A 24,775-nucleotide genomic window follows, 5' to 3' on the forward strand; every position below is an offset into this window, starting at 1 on the left:
TCGGGCAAAATATTCTTTTCTTGGCCCCTACCATTATTTATTTTGCTTCCTGCCAGTCTTGAAAATTATTCATGCTGTGTGGCATTTCCTCACGAATGCTTCCTGGTGCTGCATTGCTCTGCATGTGCAGTATTTAATTCCAGACTGCCATTCTACCTTTAATAAACATTTAGGACTTTCATAGCATGAGGAAAATGCCCAAAAGGCATACAAAGCTGGAAGTACACCAGCAGGGTCTGTTTTACAGCAGTACCTAGTTTTCGAGATATTGCCAGAAATTTCTCTTTACATCCAATATTGCATTCTCAATCTGGGTACAGAAGACAAAGTTAATACCTGGGGACTCTGGTACAGAGACCTTAATAACAACATGTTGAATGTATTGTGACTGTTGTGAAAGAGCAGTTTCCCCGTGGTTAGTAAAATAGAATGCATGACATAGTTGAGGATCTAGCCCAGGCCATTAAGAAGTGGGAGCAGAGGACGCAGAAGTAACTTCAGTTGCCACACAGTATCTGTAGTAAACAATAGGTCGTGAGTGCAATCGTGCAATTTGCCTTTGCTAGTCCAGCAATGCGAGTCTTAGGGAGTCCATGGGTGTGGCCTTTTGCGTTTCAGGACTCAGCTTCGCGCTGGCCGGGGGTTAGAGTTCCTGCCAGACTTCTGACTCTGAGTGGCATCGCTAGCATCCGTTTTACCCAGTCCAAGATGGCGGAGTTTTATATCCCAGCGCTGTGAAATGTAAAAGAGAAAACAGTCACATGGACACAGCACACCGGGCATCATTTCTATGACGTCAGCAGCTAAGGGAGATTGCAAAGTCTGATCTCTAAAGTGGTTTACTACTTTTCCAAAAGTATAAAATCTCTATCCCAGGATAACAATGAAACTGATACTGCATCAACTCAACGCTCTGATTTCAAAAAACACAACAGAGACCATCTCATCTATAAGACATCCAGTAAGGCCATCATACCAAAAGTTAAGACTAAAATTTCCGTGTCTGTAAATGATGCAAATGTCAGCAGTCTCTGTACTTTCCAAATTTATATTCAAGTGGAAGATTTATGTTGATAAATTTTGAAAGGGGAGCTATATTTCGTCCTCTTAAGACCAAATCAACATAACATTTTAAAAGCTAATTAAGGGGTTGGGGAGATGGTACAAATGTAAAAACCTACTGTTTGGTACCCAACGTCTGAGGAAAAGCCAAGTGGAGTGGTGCAAGTCTATCATCTCAGTGCTGAGGGAGCAGCGAGGGTAGGGGTGGGGTGGGTGGTGGGTGGGGGGCAGAGACAAGTGGGGCCCTGGAGCTTCATGGTCAATGTGTCTAGCTTAATCAGGGAAAGACCTTGTGTCAAAAAGTAAAGTAGAGGGTAACTGAGGAAGACACCTCACAGTGACCTCCAGGCACCGTGTGCGTGTACACGAACATGTACACACAGATAGTAAAAACATGCAGTGTTGCTAGAATGATTTTCTAATATTCACCAATTACAGCAAAACCACAAGATCCTGCCTCTGCCTCGAGTTTTACAACGCACGTGTTGTAGGATTTTTGTTTGTTTGTGGTTGTTGCTGTCTGCATTGTTTTTAATAAGAAAAGTCACATTTACTTGTATTTCATATGAACAATGTCAGTAGTGTTTACTTATGATATAAGGAGTTGAATGGAGGCTACATTTTGAAAGTACGGGAAGCACTGAAAACATCTGTACTTGACAAATTTCAGGGAACACAGAAATCATCAGAGGGTCCTGCTGAGAACAGGTTTTTGGTTAGCGGCTCTGAAATGGGGTCCATGATGTCCATATTAGGAGCTCTGAAGTGGGGTCCATGATGTCCACACCAGGAGCTCTCCAGTGACCCTTGAGCTGCAGTTTCAGAGACCTCACTTTAAGTAGTAGGAAGTTAATGCTAGTTGACCCAAATTCTGATTCTAAATCACTACTTAGCATGCAAAGCTTTTTAACTTAATTGATGGCATTTTTATCATTTCTATATAGAGATTAATAACATTAATAATAGGATTATTCTGAAGATTGAATTATGTACAAAGTGAATGGCAAACAGTAAGTTGGTTATTACTGTTTTTCTATTAAGTTAGGTCTTTGTCTTAGCTGACTTTATTCCACAATATTGCTTTCATATTTAAAAAAGAATCTGATCTTTAACTCTCTCCAAGGTAATTCAAATATCTTGATTTGGACTACTTGCGGTTGTGGAACTCAACAATCATTATTTAGGAGGATGGTAAGAGATATTTTTAAATGGCCTTCTTCTCAAAGAAAAATCAGCTGTAAAGAGCAACTTTGATTGGATTACAAAAAAATAATGTCCTCCATAAAAGTCTTTTTTACATTCCCAAGTTAACTAGAAACCCATAATAAGGATCCTAATAATTCTAGTTGGAAGAGTTTTTCCTACCCCAAACTTCTGGCTCAGAGCATAAACATGAATTAGAAATTGGCCCACTGGGTCTGAAGGGACGGCTCAGTGGTTAAGAACACTTGCTGATCTTGCAGAGGACCAAAGGTTCCCAGCACCCAAGAGATAGCTCACAAACATCTATAACTCCAATTCCAGGGGATCCCACACCCTCTTCTGGCCTTCTTGGGCACCAGGAACTCAGGCATAGACATACACACAAACACTCAGACATATGAAATAAAAATTTAAAAACCTTTTGAAAAGGAAAAACAATGAAAAAGAGTGTGGTGCAATGATACACTACTATAATACAAATGCCAATGCAGGAGAACTACAGAGAGTACCAGTCCAGCCTGTGCTACATCACAGGTACCAATACAGCGTGTGCTAAATTGAAAGCATCAGTCCAGCTAGGGCTATAGAGTAAGACACCATCTCAAAAAAAAAAAAAAATTGATTTAAGTTACTGGTTTATTGTTTTCCATTAGTGTGTTTAAATTCAGTCTGAGAACATCAGTGATCTCATAAAAACTGTGAGTTCCCTGCAGGAAGCAATGAGGAGTAAATCCACCATGCTATAAAACAGGACAAGCCATGCATCCCCGTGAAAACATAACCAGCCAGGTTTGATACACATGCCACAGACATGCTGAAGCTGTTCCAACTGGGACAGGAATTCAGGACAAATTCTTGTTCTGCACTAGGAAGCAGAAAACAGACTTGAAAGGATGAAAAGAGACCCCAGTATTCGGAAGAAGAGCCATTTCTCCACTAATAATTAAACCCCAGGTTAATTGATGAGAGATGAAAACAGAGAGCTCTCACAGTCTGCATTTGAAATGCACCCCACTTCTGACAAAAACACCCAGGACAAAAGGGACTTGATAGTTTCTATGAGATCATGCCCTCCACAGTTTTGTAGGTCACTTCGATTCACATGTGTCTGCCGTACTGAGTGCCAGATGTGTAAGATCAACTGCCTAAGGGTTTTTAGCTAACCCTGTAAATGCTTCCCAAGCCTTCCAGCTCTCAGAAAGAGCAGGATGTATCATGTTTGGTATACATCCCACTCCCCATCTCCACCCCAGCACCCATCCTAGGAGATTCTTTGGCCTCTTATGCATTTCCCCCACTTATTCTATTCTTTAAAGAAGACGTGCTAATTCAATAATAAGAAACAAAGAATTACTAAGTAATTCATTACTTGATTTTTTGATATATAAATTCTAGGATCTTAATATAAAATATTAAAGCCACATTACAGTTCTCAAGACCTAGTTTGGTCAGATCCCTTCTCCACTGATGACTGTGGCAGCACCTTGTTCATAGGAATTGTCTGTACATTAGAAACTGTGGTATTTTTCCACTCATCATTGATTTTCCCTTTCTTGGAGAAGAGCAATTTGTTTAGAAGAAAGAAAATCCTCTATTCCCTACTCTCCCAACCAGAGATCGACACAGCACCAGTCCTGATCAAAAGTTCTAAGATAAAGCTTCTGGCTAGAATTCTTGGAAAGCTGTGTTTACCTCCTCCTTTCTTCCTGCCTGAAATGAGGTATGATGTTGGCATTAGAACAGTCCTCTGTGACTTCTATAGAACATGAAAATGGAAGTGATACCCTACCAATGGCAGAATAATAAGCTGGCGGGAGACTGGTGTTCAAAGTTGAGTGTGAAGCCAGCCTGTCGTGATTGGCTGACTACAGGCAGTCTCACAGGAAAGTAGGACAACTGTAGTTAGAGCCCTGATACATGTACAGAGAATTCACTCCTTAAATGAATAGACATTAAAGACAATTTCAGTTCTTAGAATATTCAATGTATGTGCATATGTCTATGCATATCTATATGTATGTATATCAGGTCTTAACATTCTCATGTAGTTGAGGGCAAGCAATTAATCTATACAAGAGATGGTTTTATACGGACTTAATCAGCAGACAGGATTTTTTTTTTCTGGTGCTGGAGACTAAACCTGGAGTGTGCTTGCTAGGTAAGCATTCTACCACAGAGCTAAGTCTCCAGCCCCAGTACTATACTACTTTGAACATAAAATCTAATCTTTTTTTTTTTCATAAGCGAGATAGTTGTGTGGCTTGATCTGCTTAAGAAGCCCCCTGGCAATAGGCTCAGGATACACGGCTGGTGCATGAGCTGACTTTTTGGAGCCCACTACCTGCCTTGAGGTGGGGGAAGGGGCTTGGGCCTGCCTCAACTGAATGGACCAGGCTCTGCTGACTATCCATGGGAGACCTTACCTTCCTATAGAAGGGAATGGAGAGATGGGCTGGAGGGGCGGGAGGAGGGAAGAGGGGGATCTGTGATTGGTATGTAAAATGAATAAAAAATTTCTTAATTAAAAAAAAAATCTTATCTTACCTTGACTTTCTTCCCAAGCCGGTCCTTCCACTTCTCAGCTATAGAGCCTTCCACCAAGAGTAACCTGCATTTTTAAAATCAAATAACAACTTTTGAAAAACCAAATTATATTATTGAAAAAGTCAAGGAATCGGTGGCAAGAAAAGCTAAATATGTTTATTCTAGAATTAGGGAAGCCAGAGAGTTGAAAAGAATTTTAACTATTTAGGAGTCATAGACTCCCTTTGGAAATAATGATGCTATGATCTCTCTTTCCAGAAAAATCCATACCCATAAATTGTGCTTCCATCTTTTTCTATCCAATATATAATATTAACAGACAGCCACAGTTCCCAAGAAAGTAGAGAAGACAAGCACATCACAGCAAGATGTGTAAAGAGAAACATAATGGCTAGGAAGGAAACACATTACCCTGAATTCTTAGGGGAACTTACCTGGAGCGTTCCTCATCTTCGTAGCCCATGATGATGTATTCCTCATTGACATGGAGTGGGGGGCAGAGGCAGCCAGAGGTGGTGTGGAGATTGATGGTGTCCTTTGGGATGCTCACCAGAGATGCTTTTACAATCTCTTTCACCTCCACAACAGCGGTCACATCATGACACTTGGCCTTTACCTCTTTAACTTTGGCCCGGATGACTGGAGAAAAGAAAACCGATCTGATTTATATGATGGCACATAGTAGGTACACCATACCCAAAAAAGCCGGGAGGATTTTTTCTAGTCAGTTCTTCTCAATTTCATACTCGATGGTTAGAAAGGAGAAGTTAGGCAGACACTCTTCTTTAGTGAAATTAAACACAATACCTGCCTTCTCCATGCAGAGTCCCAATCCCCTGCCAATTTGTATAGGTATCTGTGTATGCATACATTGGTGTTTATAAATGCATGTGTGTGTACATGCATTTGGTTTTCAAAAGCCCGTGTAGATAATCAGAGTCGATTGAGTAATCTGTTATAAATTTCCTTCTAAAGTTTCACCTTGGATGTGTAAATATGCATGTGTGCAGGACCGATTGCTGCCAGAAGGAGTTAACTTACACTAATTTCACCCTATGTAAAGGGCTAGCCTCAGCTCTATACTTGGTCTCTTCATCAGCATTCTGCACCTGGTCAGTTTTCTCCAGGCGGGATCTCTTTAGGGCTATATCACCATCCTGCTTGGTAGTGTTTCCAAATGAGTTCCTGTGTTTTTACTTTCTTCATCTTGGCTCAGCGTTCAGACATCAGCATTTTCCTCCTTCATGGCTGTGTCATGCTTTGTATGTCCCTTAGGTATACTCAACTTTCTTCTTGAGGTCTGTCAGACCCCGTCTCCTCCTCCGCTTTGTGCTCAGCTACCCCTCCACGTCCCAGCTGTGTTACGGAGACCAGTCTATCATGCCAATTACATCAGTCTGCCTCTCACAGTGCAAGTACCTCTGTTTTACAGGACTCGGCTTCACTTCTCAACACAAAGACAAATTGCCCTCCATTGCAAAGTCTAAGGGACTCAAAATCTAGAAAGTACTTGTCTTTCCTGGGTCTCTCCTTTTGAAGAGCCACATTGTGTAGATCTCTACTTCTGGTCCAGAAGCATTTTTACAGGAAAGTTTTGTTTTGCTTCGTTTTGTTTTAAGAAAGATGTGAAAATCTCAATTAATAAGAAGTCAACAGCAATTGCTCAGGAAGCTTTGACACATTAGACCAGTGTCCACAGAGAAAACACACTATCTCCAAGTGAACCCACTTTGGACAAGCTTTGTAGGTAGGCATGTACAAACTCCTCCTTGCAGACCCTCCCTTGTATTTTAGGTGTTCAGGACTACACAGGATTGATAAAATATCTCCATTAAAAACATACAACCAGCTGGCAATCCATTCCTCCAACAATGTTCGAACTTTATCACAGGAACTTAATGGTCTACCAATGCAGTGATGCACAGGACAGAGATTCAGTTACCAAAATTTGCAAATCCAAGTCTTATTTTTACTTCATGAATAGTTCAGTCTTCAGAGAATTTGTCGCAATGCAAGTATGAGAGTTTGTGCCCCACAAGGTCTTACTGCCCAGCTGGCCCTGTCTGGCTCGATTGGCAAGCGGAGTCCCTTTCTATTCCTGTTTTCTTAGCCCTGTATTTTGACAAGAGATAAAGTTTTCCTTCCAGACGATAAGTTCTGAAGGCCAGCTAGCTAGCAGACATTTGTGTGAGTCCTGACTTAAATGAATGTGCTTCACAGTATCCACCAGCCATTAGCGATCAGTGAGCTGGGCAAATGTTCTCAAGCTAATGATTTATTTACCCAGGGCACCCACTATTTTCATTAGAAATTTTTAGCACATGTACCCACTCCAAAAAAAATACCTCTCTGCAACACCTACTTCATTATTTAAGTAATTTTGCTAAATTTTTACTGAATTAGTCAAGAATGCGGCAGAGGTTTTATAGGAATTGTCCATTGTTCCTGCCTGTACTTTGTTTTCTAAATAGATACGTGCAAATTCATAAAGGAAAAATCAATAAAAAGAAATATTTCCCGTCCATTAGTTTACCTTCTAGCCAAGCATTAGAGTGCCTCTTTTCCCTTAAGAATCTCTAAGTCCAACCCAAAAGCAAATCTTTAAATCATGGATGGTCTGGTTAGTATCTGGCTATGAAAAAAACAATCCTCCTTTTTTATTCTCCCCTCCAGTCGTGATTGGAAAGACCTAGGTTGGCTTTGAACTTGCAATGCAGTTGAGGCTGGCCTTGAACTCTTGATCCTCTTGGCTTTATTCCCAAGTGCTGGGATGGACTACAGATGTAAACAACCATACAAGGCTCCTCCTTTTCATCACTTGTGACCCACAGCCAATCTTATATCATAATACTCATTCAGGTACCTTCTCTAAGACATCTTTTTAATGATTTTTAATGATTAGTATTTTAACTTTTAATGATAAGAGTACCACCAGCTATTGTTGTTAGCATTTAGGCATCTGTACAGGCCTGCCCTTAGGGTCCTGACAGGATATATCGTCACCTCGGCCATTAAGAGCACCTCCTGTGTCCATTCATTATGTTTCCTTATAAAAGGCAGTCCTTGCCTACCTCCTGTCTCTTTCTCTTCCTTCTCTCTCATCCCCAGGGACCAGTCTCTGCTCCCTTCTCTGCCCCTTCTCTGCCCTCCCCTCAATAAACCTCCCACATGGGCCCTGATGTATGGTGTGACTCCTTCCCACCGTTTCTAAAATACAACAATTCTAGTCACAAGGAAGCTGGATAAATTTAAAAGTAGTATGTTAAGACTCTATCTCTTTGGAATAAATTTTTTGCTGCTAATGTTTTTTGGTGTGTATGTTGTTGCTGCTGCTGTTTGTGTGTGTGTGTGTGTGTGTGTGTGTGTGTGTGTGTGTGTGTGTGTGTTCGTTTGGAAAAAGACTCTCATATATCCCAGGCTGGCCTCCAACTTGCTACATAGCAAAGGATGACATTGAACTACATAACCAGTTTTACGTGGGGCTGATGATCTAATCTAGGGTTCCGCGCATGTCCAGCAAGCACTTCATCAACACTGCTGGGCCCTAGTATGAAATTATGTTTTTATTTTTTATCATAACTACATTTAAAAGTTCATGCAGCCTTTATCAATCTTAAAAGGCTAGCTTTCTGAAAACAAAGATCTCTTTTCCCCTGCAGTCACATCCGTTTGCATAACCACAGGGGTCTTCAGATAAGCGGCCCAGCATTTGATACTTACATAAACTAAACCTTCAGCCCTGGGATGTCTGTCCCTCCCTGAGGTGTCTGTCCCTCCCTGGGATGTCTATTCCTCACTAGCCAAGAGTGACTAACAGTCTGAAGATAAGCTGTCAGCTGGGCCTGGTAGCACATGCCCATAACTCAAGCTCTAGAGAGGCTGAGAATGTTAAGTTCAGGGACAGCTCGGGCTATACAGCAATTTCTAGGCAAGCCTTTGAAGTACAGAGTCCCAATCTAAAAAGAAATCAATTATAAGCAAAAGATAAAAACTGACTCCACTGAAGAAACACTTGGGAAAGAAGTTGCACTCATATTCTCCTACCCCCCAGGAGTTTCTTTTACGCTCTTTGAAAGACACTGTTGTCATGGTTTTTACACTTCTCTCCTTCCAGGCCCTCATACTGTAGAAGTTGAAATAAATCCCTAAATGCCCTCTAAAATAAGTCCTGTGAAGACAAAATTCCTATTTTAATAACACAGTTCACTTTGGAAGACTCTGTAATTCACTTTCACTCATTAACTCAGGATCAGAGAGCGGCATGACCTGGTCAGTCCCACTGACAGGCTGAGCATCCCTACTGCCAAATCCAACACAATACTACAAACAGGAAATTCCACACCTGACTTCACGTGACAGGTCACAGTCACATTTGAAAATGTACCTATAATTACCTTCAGGAAATGTTGTCTATGAAACACAAACTTCATGCTTAAACTTCAGTCCCATTCCAAAGATTATTGCATATCCACAAATATTCCAAAATACAAAATGAAAGTCTGAAATCCTAAATACTTCTGGTCCCAGGTAATTTGGATAAGGACTATTCAACCTTGACTCAAAAGCAATTATAGTAAAAACCTGTGGGATACAGTAACACGGAGCAGACCTACATCTTACCAGCTGAAGAACTCTAGTGACTGCCTCTTCTAAGTATGGCAGTGATTTTTATTGACACGACAGTGATGTTTCGTGAAAGGTAACAGTACCCAAAAGTACATTAGGCATAATGAAAGAAGGGACAGCTTTGGCTCAATAGTCACTCATAAAACCAGGCTAAGAAGAGTGTTCACGAACAATTGGGAAAATTAAATAGGATAGTACCCGCATGGGAAGCACCCAAAGCAGTCCCTGATAAGATAGCATCCTCCCGTTAAGCCCATTTGTAAAGGGGCCTCTTCACTTAGCCTTTAGCTTACTTAAATGCTATGTTTGGTCAAGCTAAATAGCAAAACATCCCCTTAGATGGGTATCAAGAACTATTAAGTATTGCTTTCCAGTGTCCTTCAATTCACTCCAGGTGGAGCACAGCCGCCACCCAGGTACCAACCCAGAGACGAGAACTTCTACTTTGAAACAGATCTCTGGGTACTCAATGCTATGGGTTAAGATTTAAAAAAAAAAAAATTGTAGACGCATCAGGCATTTGACAAGAAGGTTGCCACCATGGTAACATTTTAATTAGCTGAAGCCGGGGACAACCCTTGCAAGTGTCCTTTTCTGTTTTTAAGCCTTGCGTTTAAACTACCCCTTTATGGGCACGCAAGCATGTGCATGTAATATACCCACAGGCTTCCCAACACAGCAGTCTCTGAGTGGACCGCAAAGGTATCCTTACCATAGTTGTAGTTATTCCGGAAATACGTCTTCTGTGTAGCTCTGACAGGCTTACATTTGCAGCGTTCTGAAAAACAGGTAATGGTAAGTGACTCTTCGGTATTAACTCTCTTTGCTCACCCGTGTGCTTTAAGAAAGACCATGTGAACTTGGTGGTGAGAAGTCGATGCAGTATGCATCTGATCATTTTTCTCCTGGAACCAACTTGCTGCTCCTTCTGTCTACACAGCCTGTTACTCAGTGGCAGGAGGTTCTCAAGTTCCCAATCTCTCCCATCTAATACTAAGGTACCACTGCTCATCATCCTGCTTGAGCTAACCAGGAGCCCAGACTCCCAGACCCAGGCTAAGAGGTAGACTTGGTACTTCTCAGAAGTAGAACAGCAGCACACCACGAGGCAATCTTCTCATATGTGTAGATAGCTAGTGTGGCCCTGTGGAAGACCTCTTGGTGTATGAATGATTTTTACAGACTGCATGGCATTCCTCCACATATTAGGTCCTGAATGAGAAAGCCACTCAAGATAAACAAAAATTGCAATAAGCCAATGAGTCCCTTCCACAGGTAAAATACCTGGCATTACATGCAATGGTATTTCTGTGCTTGTTGGAGAGAACACACATCTTTTGAAAGTAAAAATCCCATATATTAAAAATATCTGCTAATAGTCAGCATTGAGATAATATGCATATAAGTAGCATTACACAGACTGAGCAAGTTGTATTCCTATATTTAGAAATGTGTTCATGTGTGTGATATGTATGTTATATATGTCATATATATATGACAACAGTTAAAGAAAAAGAGGCCATGAATTTGAGAAAGAGCCAGGGGGGTATATAAGTGTATGAGAGGGGTTGGAGGGAGAAAAGGGAAGAGGAAAACGATGTAATCATATTCTGATTTCAAAAGGTCAAAATCATTAATAGAAAAATCATAAAAGATACCTGTGAGTAGTGACCTGAACCCATTTTACCTAGTACAAATGTGTGTCGTAAAATCTCTGACTATCTCAAAATTTTTCATCTGTAGATAATTTTACATCTTTAAGGATGTATTTTTAAACCTGTTATGGAAAAGCTATACTACCAAGATTACTTAGTTGAGAAACTGGAGTTGGTGATGTAGCTCAGTTATAATGTATATGCTCAGATTGATGAGGCCATGAGGTCTATCCATAGTAATGCACACACACACACACACACACACACACACACACACACACACACATATACACACACACATGCATGCACTCACACACTGTAAGCATGTAGAATAGTCAGTAAAGTCAATATAAAAAGAATATAACGCACAATTTTCTTGGAAGATATTTGATTATGTGTAAAAGTTTCTTCAAGTTAGTACCTGAGACAGTTCCACTGAAAAATAATAGGTGCTTCCTATATGGTGGCACAGAGCCTAGGAATCAGAGAAAAGAAGCTAATTTTTTTTTTTTAGTTCTGTTTAAAAAGTGTTTTGTGTTAGTATGGGGGCCACTAAAAAGCAGACTCTCATGTTGACCGTTTGCTGTTATATTTATTATTTTATATGCCTGGGTATTTTGCTTGAGTGTCTGTCTGTCTGTGCACCATGTATGTGCATTGTCTGTGGAGGCATTGGATCTTCTGGAACCAAAGTTACAAATGCTTGTGAGTTGCCATGTAGGTGTGGGGTGTCAAACCCAAGTCCTCCAGGAAAGCAGCCAGTGTTCTCAATGGTGGGCCGTCCTTCCAGCCCCCTTTCTTAACATTTTTAATTACACATTTACTTATTTAACGTGCAGGTATGTGTGTATATGGGGGGGGGAGCAGGAGAGCATATACATGCCACAGTGCATGAGTGGAAGTCAAAGGAAAACTTGTAGGAATCAGTTGTCTCTCCTCTGTGGGCCCAGGGCATGGAATTCAAGTCATTATGCTCCACAGCTGGGGCCTTTGCCTGATAAGCCATCTTGCCAGTCCCTTGTACATTCTAATCAAAATTAATTTTTCTTTCGTTGAACATGTAAATGAGCAGTGGCAGTCCCAAGGACCAATATACCCTGCCTGCCAGCATTCATATTTAGAAATAAGCATCTCTCCTGGGTGAGTCCGTCACAGAAGTAATTGTTCCTGCCGTGGTGGTAATGGGAATGTCTCACAGAGCATCTTCCTCCTTTGTTCTGCAAGGGGATTTCAGCAGACTTCTGTAGGAGCTCAGTCCAGTAAACAACAGATATTCATCAGTGTCTGTGGACACTCTGAAGAGGACCACTCCAGGAATGACAAGATGGCTCAGTGAGCAAAGGAGCTGAGTTCAATGATGGAACCCAGAAAAAGGTGGAAGGAGAGAACCAACTCACAAAGGTTGTCCTCTGACCTCGCTCACACACATCACATAATGTGCACATGCATGCATGCATGAACACACACACACACACACACACACACACACACACATACACACACAGAGAGACAACAATATGATTTTTGTTTTTGGTTTTTCAAGACAGAGTTTCTCTCTGTAGCCCTGGCTAATCTGAAACTCACTCTGTCGACCAGGCTGGCCTTGAACTCACAGAGATCTACCTGCCTCTGCATCCCAAGTGCTAGGATTAAAGGCATGCACTGCCACACCTGGCTAACAATATAATTTTTTAAAAAAAGATTTATTTACTTACTGTGCATTGTGGCTTTGCCTGCGTGTGTGTCTGAGTGAGGGTGTCAGATCTTGAAGTTACAGACAGTTGTTAGCTGCCATGTGGGTGCTGGGAATTGAACCTGGATCCTCTGGAAGAGCAGTCAGTGCTCTTAACCACTGAGGCATCTCTTCAGCCCCAGACAATATAATTTCATAAAGTGAACTACTTAAAAAATGTTCTATTTCTAAAATATTTGTATTCCTTTTTAAAGAAAATGGAAAGCTACCCAGGTCTTGCCTTGTTAGCTATTTCATTTTGTACTAATGTGTTGTAATCTTATACATTTTTATAAAGGTCTCCTAAAAATGAGAATATTTCTGAAGAAATAAATGCAATAGCTTGAATTTTAAAACTATCCTCCCAAAGACATAGGTTTGTTATTTCTCTACCTAGAAATATATATGTGTCAACACAATGCTTTCAAGGACTAAGATTTTAGCTGAGTGCTACAAAGCTTACCAAGCTGTGACAGGTCTGGGGTTTGATCCTCAGCATTGCAAAAATAAAATAAAAATAATGCATGTTGATAAATTAGCTGTACATTTCTAATCTTCAGAAATTTCCTATATTTTAATAAGAAAACGTTTAGTCAAAAGAACAGTTTAGGCAACTGTCACTAAACTAAATCTAATTTGATATTGTTACCCATATAACTTTGCCTGAAGCATAAACAAATGTATTACACCAAACTTCCCAGGCAGAGATTCTTTTTAATTGTGTTATAAAGTGATTTAGGAATATTTCAAGGAGGCGTTTATATAGTGATATGTACAATTCCTTCTACATAGACTATTCCCTAAGAGCTAATGAGCTAATTTTGGGACCAGAGGTTGCTCCCCTGCAATGCACTCATTATTCTTACTGGTCACCAAGGGAATATTGTCACACTGTGTAAAAATATGACCCTCTGTCTACATTGATGTCCATTGCCCATGTTGCCACAGAGGCCCATGTGAACCAGGTATTGAACCATGTGTTGGACCATGTGTTGAGGTGCAAGGGCCATGCTGAGCTGACCCCACCCCCTCACCTGAGAGCTGAGCCTGCTCCTTTCTGACCCTGAGATAGGAGACCCCCTATGGCCCCAGCACAGGAGAGTGGGCCCCGCCCCTCATAGAAGAGCTGCCCCCTACACACACACACACACACACACACACACACACACACACACACACACGCACGCACACACGCACGCACGCACGCATGCACGCACACACTTGGGAAAGCTGACCCCACTGCTCACCACACTTGGGAAAGCTGGTTATGGCCCTCTGGCCTAAGGGGGTGGTCGAAGTAGCCCAGTCAGCTACCACCCAGGCACGCATCCAGGGCTTTGAGTTGATACTCCCCAACATCTACCCAATCTATGACCTGCTGGAGAGTGGGAAGGGACTGGTCCTGCAGAACCATGGCGGCAGGATCTCCATGACTCCAGGCAACAGCAGGATATCTGAGAGGAGTTTCGGTGAGGGTCCAGTATTGATGGTGTACCAGAAACCAGGGGCCTTGAACCTGACCAACAAGTCATTACACAATGAACATTTGCAAGGAAAGCTCTTTGGACAAAAGAGTAGATTGCATGATACACCACACCGCAGCTCCCAGTGCCGCTGAGATGGATGAAGAGGCGATGGAGAGGCAGGGAAGATGGACAAGCAAAGTGGGTTTGTTTGTTTGTTTGTTTGTTTGTTGTTTTGTTGTTGTTTGTGTTTTAATATACTTATTTGTATTTTTAATTTTTTTTATTTTTGACCTTATTTTTATCATTTCTCTTTTAGTTTTCCTTTTGGGGGTCACGCCCGGCGGTGGTGGCGCACGCCTTTAATCCCAGCACTCGGGAGGCAGAGGAAGGCGGATCTCTGTGAGTTCGAGGCCAGCCTGGGCTACCAAGTGAGTTCCAGGAAAGGCGCAAAGCTACACAGAGAAACCCTGTCTCGAAAAAAAAGAAAAAAAAAAAGAAAAAAAAAAAAAAACCTTTTGGGGGTCACTACAAGGGTGAAGGGAAGATACAGAGAAACTGAGTAATGAGTGGGATTGGGTGCATGATGTGAAATTCCCAAAGAATCAGTTAAAAAAAAATGACCCTTTTGCCGTAATTCTTAGATCTTGCTATAGATGCAAATATCCACCTAGTTTGATTATCTAGTAGTTCAATATATTAGCAACAGTATAAGTAGAATTTTATATCCACTAAGTACAAATGTAGAATTTCCTTCCACTTACTCCTGATTATTTAATCTAAAAATATACCTTACCTTGATAAACCTAAAGCATTATCTCCCTCCCAGTCTCTCTCTCTCTCTCTCTCTCTCTCTCTCTCTCTCTCTCTCTCTCTCTCACACACACACACACACACACACACACACACTGTCCACAAAGTCTAAGAACTAGGAAAACATAAAAAGCCAGGGAAAGAGAAACTGCATGCATCATCTATTGCAATCTGTGTGTCTGCTGTAACAGTTTATTTTTCTTTCCTACCGACAGTTTGATTTCCCGATGCTTGGACTTCTTATTGAGCCAATAGAATTCCCATTATTACTAGTGTAATTGGTAGTATTCTTCCCCTCCCAGTTTCCTGGTGAGACAAGGACTTTAAGATTTGGTTCTATGATGGCAAAATGAAATATATTACTCAAATTTGCATAAAAGCATACATTGAGAATAAAATCCTATAAAAGAATTAGAGGCTGCCTCGGTGGTTTATTTTAGGGGAACTTTTAATTAAAGGAGTTGATTTTTTTTTAATGGAGTGATGAGAAAAGTCTTTAAATGTGGACCATTTTGATTCCCTTCAAAGTCTGGAATTAAACACAATACCCTGGACTGTGGAGCAGAGAGTGACTAGAGCTCTGCCTCAGGCTACTCTTGCTGTTATCTCACCTTTTCACTCAATTCTTTCAGCCACTCTGCTGGAAATATTGTTTATTATGCTAATATAAAGAAGAGTTTATCACCCTTCTACAAATGAGGGAAGCTAACATGCCCATCACCTCCCAGAACCAGACCTGCAGGGACATAGCTCAGTTGCAAAGCTAGCATGTGTAAGGCCTTGGACTGCATTCCCAGCCCTGAGATGCCCCAAGTTACTCCATAGAATTCGAGCTAATTCGCAGCCTACTGTCTCTACAGTGAGACTTCTGATCAGCATAAGCCACTGGGCCAATGATCACACCCTTCTACACCTAGGTTTGATCATGATAGCCTCATTTATTAGAAACCCATAGAAAATTATTTTTATATAGGTTTAAAAGATCGAGGTAATTCTAAAGACCTGATTACAATTATAAAATTTGTTATTAACTGGGTTCTTGCTGTTTAATACAATCTTGTCTGAGACCAACCTCAAGTGTGATACAACTTTCCAACTAGTTCTGACCTTTATTTGAACTCATTTTGATCTCACTCACAGCTGTAAGACTATAATTAACTTCACTGGATGTCAACAGCCCATAGACCGATTTTGACTTTGGAAGATGGAGTAGATATTTTTCTAAGAAAATATCTCCAGTCTATACTTAGGACATATGGACAAAAGGTAAGGGGAAAAGGAGAAAGTACAATTCTATGTATTACATTCCCATTGCTCTCTCATGAATGACCATTCTGATGAGACCAGAGGACATTTTAACTTGTGCCAAAGTGCATATCCTTGCATCTGACCCAAGATCCATTTGTCCCCTTCCTTCCACTCTAAGACACTCAGGAGAAGGCCATGGCAAACTTTTAAAGATTCACGAAGTAAGTTCATACAATGTGAATATCTACACCCTCAACTCTGACCTTGACATCTTTTCAACTGCCTAATAGCAGTTCGTAATAGTGTTTGTAAGTCTGTCCTTAAGTAGTTTTAGACGTCAGTGAATATATTCCACACCATGCCTGTGTCTTCGTGCTGCAGAAAAGATAGTGTCCTCTATTTCATAACCCTGGGACAGCCAAGCTTCTCTAAATATCAGGTGGGAAAGGAAAAGAGAACACTTGTTGAAGCCTTCCAGTTAGCAGTGTGCTCATTTATTCGCTGTACTAATATTTACTTGCCATGTGCCACATTCTAGGCTCCGTCCCAGGACTGTGGGACAGCTGATGGACAACATGGCCAGAGCAAAGGGTACAAACTAATGACACACAGCCAACTCCGTGTGTGTTATGAAAAAGAAGCATATTGTGCAATGTATAACTTGATGGTCTAAACCACTCTGGCTTTCATAGTCTTCTGTGGAAGTGCTCTTCAAATATAAATCTGGAAAGGTGAGTTATGGTCGCCCAGTCAAGAACTACTTCTTGCTAACTTGATTTTAAAAAAAACCAGAGAAGAAAAAGCACACAAAGGAGGCTGCGGAGGAGCATCCAGAGACGTGGGAGGAAACGCAGGAGGGCATGGAGTCACAAAAGCTGGAAAAACAGGAAATTCTAAGGGGGACGAAGGGCAATCTCTTTGTCAAATGACCCTCCAAGCTGAAGTTGGTTAAGAAATAAAAGGGTCCATTGAATTTAATTGGCAAGGAGATGACAGGGCCCTGGGGAAAAAAAAAAAAAACAAAAACAAAAACAAAAACAAGGAGAATGGGGCTTTGAAAGCCAGGACACTTATCCACTACACAAGAGATAAGGACAGAGGGTCCTGACGCTGACAGGATGATGAATTCGTTAGGGGGTGGATGAGAGCCGTTTCTTCAACAGCTTTGACTCTCTTGTTGAAGGAGGAAGTGACGGTGTCACTGTGAAGCATGAGGATCAGGCGCAGAGCTGTGCGATGTACGGAGAAAGAAGAAGGAGACCGATGTTGTAAATAAAAGGACAAACCTGGTGCTGATAAAACTGTCACACAAACTGCTTCTCCAATAACGTTTCTTTCCTAAAGCGTCACACATTTGAGTGATTTACTCCACTGAATCTTGCTAAGAATTTGCCACAAAAAGAGAAAAAGGGGAATTAAAGAGAGTTTCAAGAAAACCACTTATTCCCATGAACAATAAAATCTCACATAAATGAAGAAGTCGGAGGCTGGACAGAGAGTAAATGGTAGTTGATGGGCAGGCAGTCTTAAAGGAGTAAGAAAAATCAGCTACAGTTCCAGAATGAATCATCTGGAAGGAAGAGCAGACGTAGGTACAGTGTAGGATGCTCGAAATTAAGAGTATAAAGCCAGCACCATCACTACATGGCAAAGGAAAGCCTGCCCATGAAAGAGAACAGCTGCAGCAGAACAAGGCCACAGGTGAGTGAGCAGAAGTTAGGATGTCGGTCCATCTGCTGGATCACAAAGCATCCAAACAGCAACAGGGCGGATGCCAGGCTTGCTCCGGCAGCTTTCTGATGGAGAATGGCCAAAGACAATGTTCATTTCAGAAGGTTTGTTCCACTACCCTTCTAGAAACAAGGAGCTGGGAAAACATCTGGAGAGTCCACCCCTAGGGCCAACCACCCTCCCTCGCCCTGACATTAAAGTCATCGAAAGGATACCTTATGGAAAATCTCCAGAGTCTTGTTGTTCCTGGGATGTTAAGAACAAAAGCCATCAGAATCCTAGCTGTCTGAGCTCAGTGATAAAACGGGAAGTGGGAGAAGGGAGTGGGGGAGGGTGTCGTAATAACAATTCCTGAAGAATCAGAAACCAGTAACTCCCTGGAGCTGGGAACAATATTTAAAAAGCCAGAAGTTTCTAATGTCACTGGTATTGCGGCCATTTGAAGGTGCACGATCATATACGGAGACCAGTGAAACACAACTTTGTAGATAAATCTAAGCAAAAGCTGCCAGTGACAAAGGATGCCCTGGAAGGTGGATCTGTTTGCACAAAGCTGCCAGTGACAAAGGATGCCCTGGAAGGTGGATCTGTTTGCACAAAGCGGAACATTTAACGGTGGCACTAATCCACGCTAATGGAAATTACAACCCTGCTGGTGTAGGCTGGGAAATCTCTAAGGATGACAAAAATACTCTTTATCCTACTCTCCCAATGATGGCTGCACACACACACACACACACACACACACACACACACACACACACACAGATACATGCAGACCTTGTCAAAACTCAAAGCAGCACTCACTTGATAATTTGTTCATTTTACTCTTAATTAAACTTCAGTAAAATACCATTAACCTAAAAATCACAAGACATTCCTTCATTTTTTTCCCCATAAAATGAAGTGACTTAGCAGCTATTCATTGGATATTTAAAATAATATTTATTTTCTGCATGAGGCAAATTGTGTGTGTGTGTGTGTGTGTGTGTGTGTGTGTGTGTGTGTGTGTGTGTGTGTGTGTTTACGTGAAGTGTTATTTTGGGTTAGAGAAAAATATGATGAAGTTGACTGGTGAACCTAGGTAACAGAAAAAAGTTTTGAAAACCAAAAGTAACACGGGCTCAGCACAGCTATAAAAATAAACCTCAAATTTTGTAATAAAGGTCTCAATTCATAATGATTTGTGCTTTGTACGAGGAAATCGCTTAAGATTGCAAAGACTAACATTGCATCACCAAGAATAGGAAATTGCATTTATTTCTTCAAGATTAGTTTTTAGAAATATTTAAATCAATTGCTCTCTACACTGTTTTGGAGTCTAAGAGTCAAGGCAATTTTGTGTTCCCTTTAACTGTTTTGTGATGTCCTTAAAGCCAAAAACCAAAGACACAAAGTGGGCTCCACTGGCCTTACTTACTGTGTCGCGTCTGCCCAATGCCACGTACATAAAAGAGGGAGAAGAAAGGAGACACGCCACTCTGTCCACTGCTTCGTCTCCTGATAGGCCCTTGATGTACAGGACATCTGAGAGAAACCTGTTACCATTACATTCTGAGAAATGGGAAGGTGGATGGACTCAAGCCAACTCTGAAACTCTCGAGCTGGGAGCTTCGGAAGGAGATGATGCCACATCATTCAAAATGGAAATTTTTTAAGTGATTGTTTTTGTTGTTACATACATTATATTTGAAATGTAAATAGGATAGGGAGATAGGAAATAGAAATACGCTACTCCTCCTGGGAGAGCGAGCAGAACCCCAGTCAGATACGTAATGAGGACCCTCTGTGAGCAGATGAATTCTGACAGGAGTGAACCGTTATGCAGAGAGAGGAAAAGGGCACAAGCATGAGAGCCTTGGGAAGTGCTGTGCCTGGGGCAGAAGAACTAAGGCAGTTTTGCTAACAGTTCAAGGAAGAGAATGTGAAAGAAAGAAAATTGAAGCGGCAGTTTCCATACGTTACGGGTGGGTTGGGGGAAGACCTGTAATTGTAAACTACAGTACAATCACATGAAGTACTATTTACCATGCTAATTTCCCCCAGTTGTGCGTGGTTAATTCAGCCTCTGTAGTCAGCAAGCATTTGCAGGAAGAAGGGCAGAGGCCAATGCAACCCGATATGCATATTGGGAAAGACCCGTGAAGTAATTTGGTCACACACGCACAGTACATCAGAACTCATCAACTATCGCCTCCCTGGAAAATTTTGTGTATTTTTTAATGTTAATGCTCATAAGTTGTCATCACACATACAAAACTAGAATTATTTTTGGTTTATTTCAATTTAGCTGACATCTTGGCCTGGGACTGTAGCTTAGTTGTGGGAGTGCTTGCTAGTCTACACGAAGCCTAGATTCCTCACCAGCCATGCTTAAAACAAAGTGTGGTGGTGCCAGCTGCAATCCCAGTGTTTGGGAGGTGGAGGCAGGGGGATCAGAAGTTCATGCTCATCTTCAGCTGCATAGGGAGTTCGAAGCCATCCTGGGTTACACAGACCCTACCTCAAAAAACAAACAAAATGAACCAAAATACAAACAAAAACGTACCCTTTTGTTGAATGAATTAAATACCCCTCTTAATTTTCCATGATAATTTGACAAAGTGACTCAGTGGAATGGAACTGAATTGTTTTCCACATCCCATACTATGTAAATACAGAACATCCATTACTTTTATGATAGTAGATTTACAATAGTAAAATACACTCGCAAATTGGAAGCTGTGCAGAGTCACAGTCTCCAAAGAAGGAGGGGGAGAATGTCAAGTGTTAAGGCAACAAATAAACTAATTGGAGGGAAGTAACTCCCAAATTCCGGACACAAACGCTTGACATTTTGGAAAGGGGTCACGACGTGGGTTAGAATGGTTTTGTGCCTTCCTCATTTCCTGTTTTATCGTGAGTCTTTTCAGCTGCTACCTTTCTCCAAAGAATAAAACGGAGCATGAACAAATTGCATTTACTTTTGAAAACATGTGACTATGTCAATGCCCCCCCCCCCCCCAAAAAAAAAACCCAGAATGTACTCGGCTTCCCTGTTGTTTTCCTTGTCCGGATTACACCAGGAAAAAGGAAACATTTGGGAAAAGAGAAAACACTGATACCAGGAACACTGCATTTCACTCTGTAGTTTTCTAAGTGGATCTGTTTTTATTATGTTGTTGCTGTTGTTGTTTGGGCTGTTCTTTTGTTTGGGTTTTGTTGTTGTTACATTTACACAGGGTTTCTCGTGTAACCCTGGCTGTCCTGGAACTCACTCTGTATGCAGACCAGCTTCCTTGAACTCAGATATCTGCTGGTCTCTGCCTCCAGAGTGCTGAAATCAAAGGCATGTGCCACCACACCCTACTTGAAGTGGATCCACTTTTGTATACTGTGTTATTGATGTCTTTGCTCATTGACACACTGAAGCTCTAACCAGAGCTTTCAGACAAATTGACAACACACACACACACACACACACACACACACACACACACACACACACTTGGCCGGAAATTCTGACAGACCAATTGTGTCACCGAACAAGTGAGCTTCTAGTTTGTTTTACACAAATACAACAAAACGAGCGATCGCCGAGTAGCATAGGCACCAACAGTGTCTGGCTGCTTTTATGTGACTGAAAATTGTATCACCAGAACTTAAAATACTTTAAATAGCGCCCAGGATGAGCACCCTCTGGAAAGCAGGATTTAGATCACTGTGGGTCTCCACGGGACATCGGCAGTCTAGCTGCTTTAGCAGGGTGAGAACCAGCTTTGTCATAGAGTCTTTTGTGGGTACAGATGGGGTACTCTTCAGCACCTTTTCCTGTCTCGGGATCATGGAGAGGGCCTGGGAGTTGATGTGAAGCCTGGAAATCATGGATGTGGTGTTGGTACCTTTGGCTCAGCCATGGTCATTGAAATGAGCATTCAGTGCTAACCAGAGTAATGGCTACCTGCTCCATCTACACTCTCCCATCCCCCTCCACCCTTGCATTACACTAAAATGAAGTTTTCATTTTCAAAAATTTGAAATAATTTTAAATCAGTCACTTTTACAGAAGGTAAGTGGTTGTTAGGGCTACCTTACAGTACCTCCGGCCAACCTGACGATAATACTCAACAGATGTCACTGATGAGTGAAAATCTGTATTTCAAACTTACTCATGAATTGACAAATGTTTCCCTTTCACTTATAAGGTACGTGACAAAATATAGCATACTGACCAAAATCAGTGAGAAGTACCAGAAAAAAAAAATGCTATGTAGAAACTATGCAGCCTTTAGACACAGTAGCAGAAATAGGAAACAACCCAAATACCCAGTAACATTAGGAAGAATTATGCCTGGTATGTTTAATGATGGACAGTGTTAGCAATGCAAATGAAAACTATTGTGTGCATTACGAAGAGCAAAGAAAGCCCCTGTGCAACCAAAGGCAACCTTTATTCATACAAAATTCAAGACCAGGCAAAATTAAACTACAGTATTAGAGTGCTGACTAGAAGCTACCATTGTTAAGGAATGTGCAAGTAGCAGTGACTCAGAAGCGTCTAGAACGCTGCTAACATTAACTATCCTGGTGTGTGGTCCTTACGAGACAGTGCCTACAAAAATGCACTAACTTATTTGGTTTATTTGTGCTTTTTTGCACTTTATTAAAAGGTTTATTGTGTCATAAGATGCAATAATAAGGCCCATTCTTTCTCCCTCACAGAACATACCCTGAGTAGAATGCATGAAGCAGCTTCTTAGGAATGCTCAAACATAAACAGCAGAAAGATTAGGGAAGGAAACCAGGCCCACCACATGACAGTGGGCTCATCATATTTCTTTGTCTATCATCTGCCAATCTGTTTCTGTACAACCTGTAATCTGGAAGTGGGCATTGTAGATCTGGCTCCAAAAGTGGAGATCCAGTCTCTTATAACCCATCCCAGGGCAGAGGTAACAGTATCAACTGTATCAAATGAGCCTAGAACCCTGATGGAGGAGACCCTTCCTCTTTGATTAGGGGACCAATGGTGCTAAGAGATCAGGAAATCCTGTTATTCTGTTTACATCCATCCACTTCTTGGCCCCAGATGCAGGAATGAACGGCAGAGTGGGAAAAATAAGGTCCTGGCTTTCTATCAGGGGTCAAAACGGGGTGCTTGCTCCAAGGAACTGAAAAGTACTGAGGAGATCCCAGAGTGGAAAGAGCTTGGGAAATGGCCTTGCATCAGTGATTGCAAACTGCTGGACTTGCCCCTGGCTGTGTGTGAATTTGACTAAACAATGTTCTACAAACTGAAAAAGTAACTGTGCATTATAGATCACCTTGATGGCACACCTGGATTGAATCTAAAAGATACTGCAGAGACTGGAAAGAGACCGGATGCTGACATCATCACCTGCAGAAGACTAGTTTAGAACCTAACCTAACACAGCTGACCCCTGGGAAGATAGAGGACCAACCTCTCTAAAGGACTTTGAATGCAACTTCAAGTCCTATTACCTATCTCTTGTTTGTGTGGTTCGGTTTGGTTTGGCTTTTTGAGTGACCTATGCTTTAAAATGCTCAGAATCCAGTCCTAAATGACTGTCCACATGAAGAACTAGAAAAAAAACTCGACTTTCATGAAAAAGACAATCAGATAACCAAGATACCAAAGACAGTTCAACAAAACAAAAATCGGACAACACTGCATGCTGATGAGGATATAGAAAGCCTACAGTTCTTGTATGTTGGTAGTACAAAACTGAATAGTCCGATTTGTGTTTTTGTTTTGCCTTGAGACAGGGTTTCATGTAGCCCAGGCTGGACTCAGACTTCTGATCTTGCTCCTCCGACTCTTGAGTGCTAGGATGATAGGCATGCACCAGCATGTGGTAAGGGGAACCAAAGCCAGGGCTTCACACATGCTAAGCAAGCACCCTACAAACTGAGCTGTGCCCCTACCCCTGAACAGTTATTTTAAAAACAACTTTGCATTTTTTAACCAAGTTCAATAAATACTTACCCCATGACCAGCAATCCTATCCCTAGATATTTATTCTTGAGAAATGAGCATTAACATTCATACAAAAATACACAAATAGTTATAGCAGCTCTTTTTATGCATGCCCCCAAACTAAAACAACCTATTATTCAAGTAGTAAATAGATACATAAATTGTATACACCCAAATAATGAGTTATTCCTCAACAAAAGGGGTGAATTGTTGATACATGTAAAAACTTCAGTCATTTTCAGAGGCATTATTCTGAGTGACAAAAAATAATCTTGAGGGGTTGGGGATTTAGCTCAGTGGTAGAGTGCTTGCCTAGCAAGTGCAAGGCCCTGGGTTCAGTCCTCAGCTCTGGAAAAAAAAATAATAATCTTGAAAGATTATATACCCTACCATGGAAGCTACATTCCTAGATCCCATCTAGCTGACAATCCCCAAAGACAGTATAGTGCCAGAGAATAGCTAGTGCTTAAAAGCAGGTGAAACTTGCACTATTTAAAAAATAAAAAACATGAAGGAGCATGGTGATGGGTGATAGAATTATTCTCGGTGTGGATAATCTGTGAATTATCCTGAACTGTGGCTACATGAATCTATACATTTATTAACATATTTGTATACCAAACTGTAAGCCAAGAGGTCAATGTTAATATACTAATACTCAATAAAGTCAGCATTGATAAGGAAATCATTTTTAGGTTTATTTTTAAAGTGGGACACAAAT

The 24,775-nt window shown here is 41.3% G+C and overlaps 1 protein-coding gene across 1 annotated transcript in view; it reads right to left on the minus strand.

Annotated features, from left to right (window-relative positions):
• Window positions 1-516: 516 nt before the first annotated feature.
• The window catches only part of Frzb (frizzled related protein), a 32,402-nt gene continuing 8,143 nt past the window's right edge, over window positions 517-24,775 (minus strand). The window contains exons 3-6 of the mRNA XM_059260790.1: window positions 10,148-10,213; window positions 5,244-5,448; window positions 4,810-4,873; window positions 517-732 (exon numbers count right to left, since the gene is read on the minus strand). Coding sequence (XP_059116773.1) covers window positions 622-732; window positions 4,810-4,873; window positions 5,244-5,448; window positions 10,148-10,213 — 446 coding nt within the window. The 3' untranslated portion in view covers window positions 517-621. The remainder of the gene's footprint in view (window positions 733-4,809; window positions 4,874-5,243; window positions 5,449-10,147; window positions 10,214-24,775) is intronic.

Source organism: Peromyscus eremicus, chromosome 4, assembly GCF_949786415.1.
Source record: "Peromyscus eremicus chromosome 4, PerEre_H2_v1, whole genome shotgun sequence".
Classification (NCBI taxonomy): domain Eukaryota; kingdom Metazoa; phylum Chordata; class Mammalia; order Rodentia; family Cricetidae; genus Peromyscus; species Peromyscus eremicus.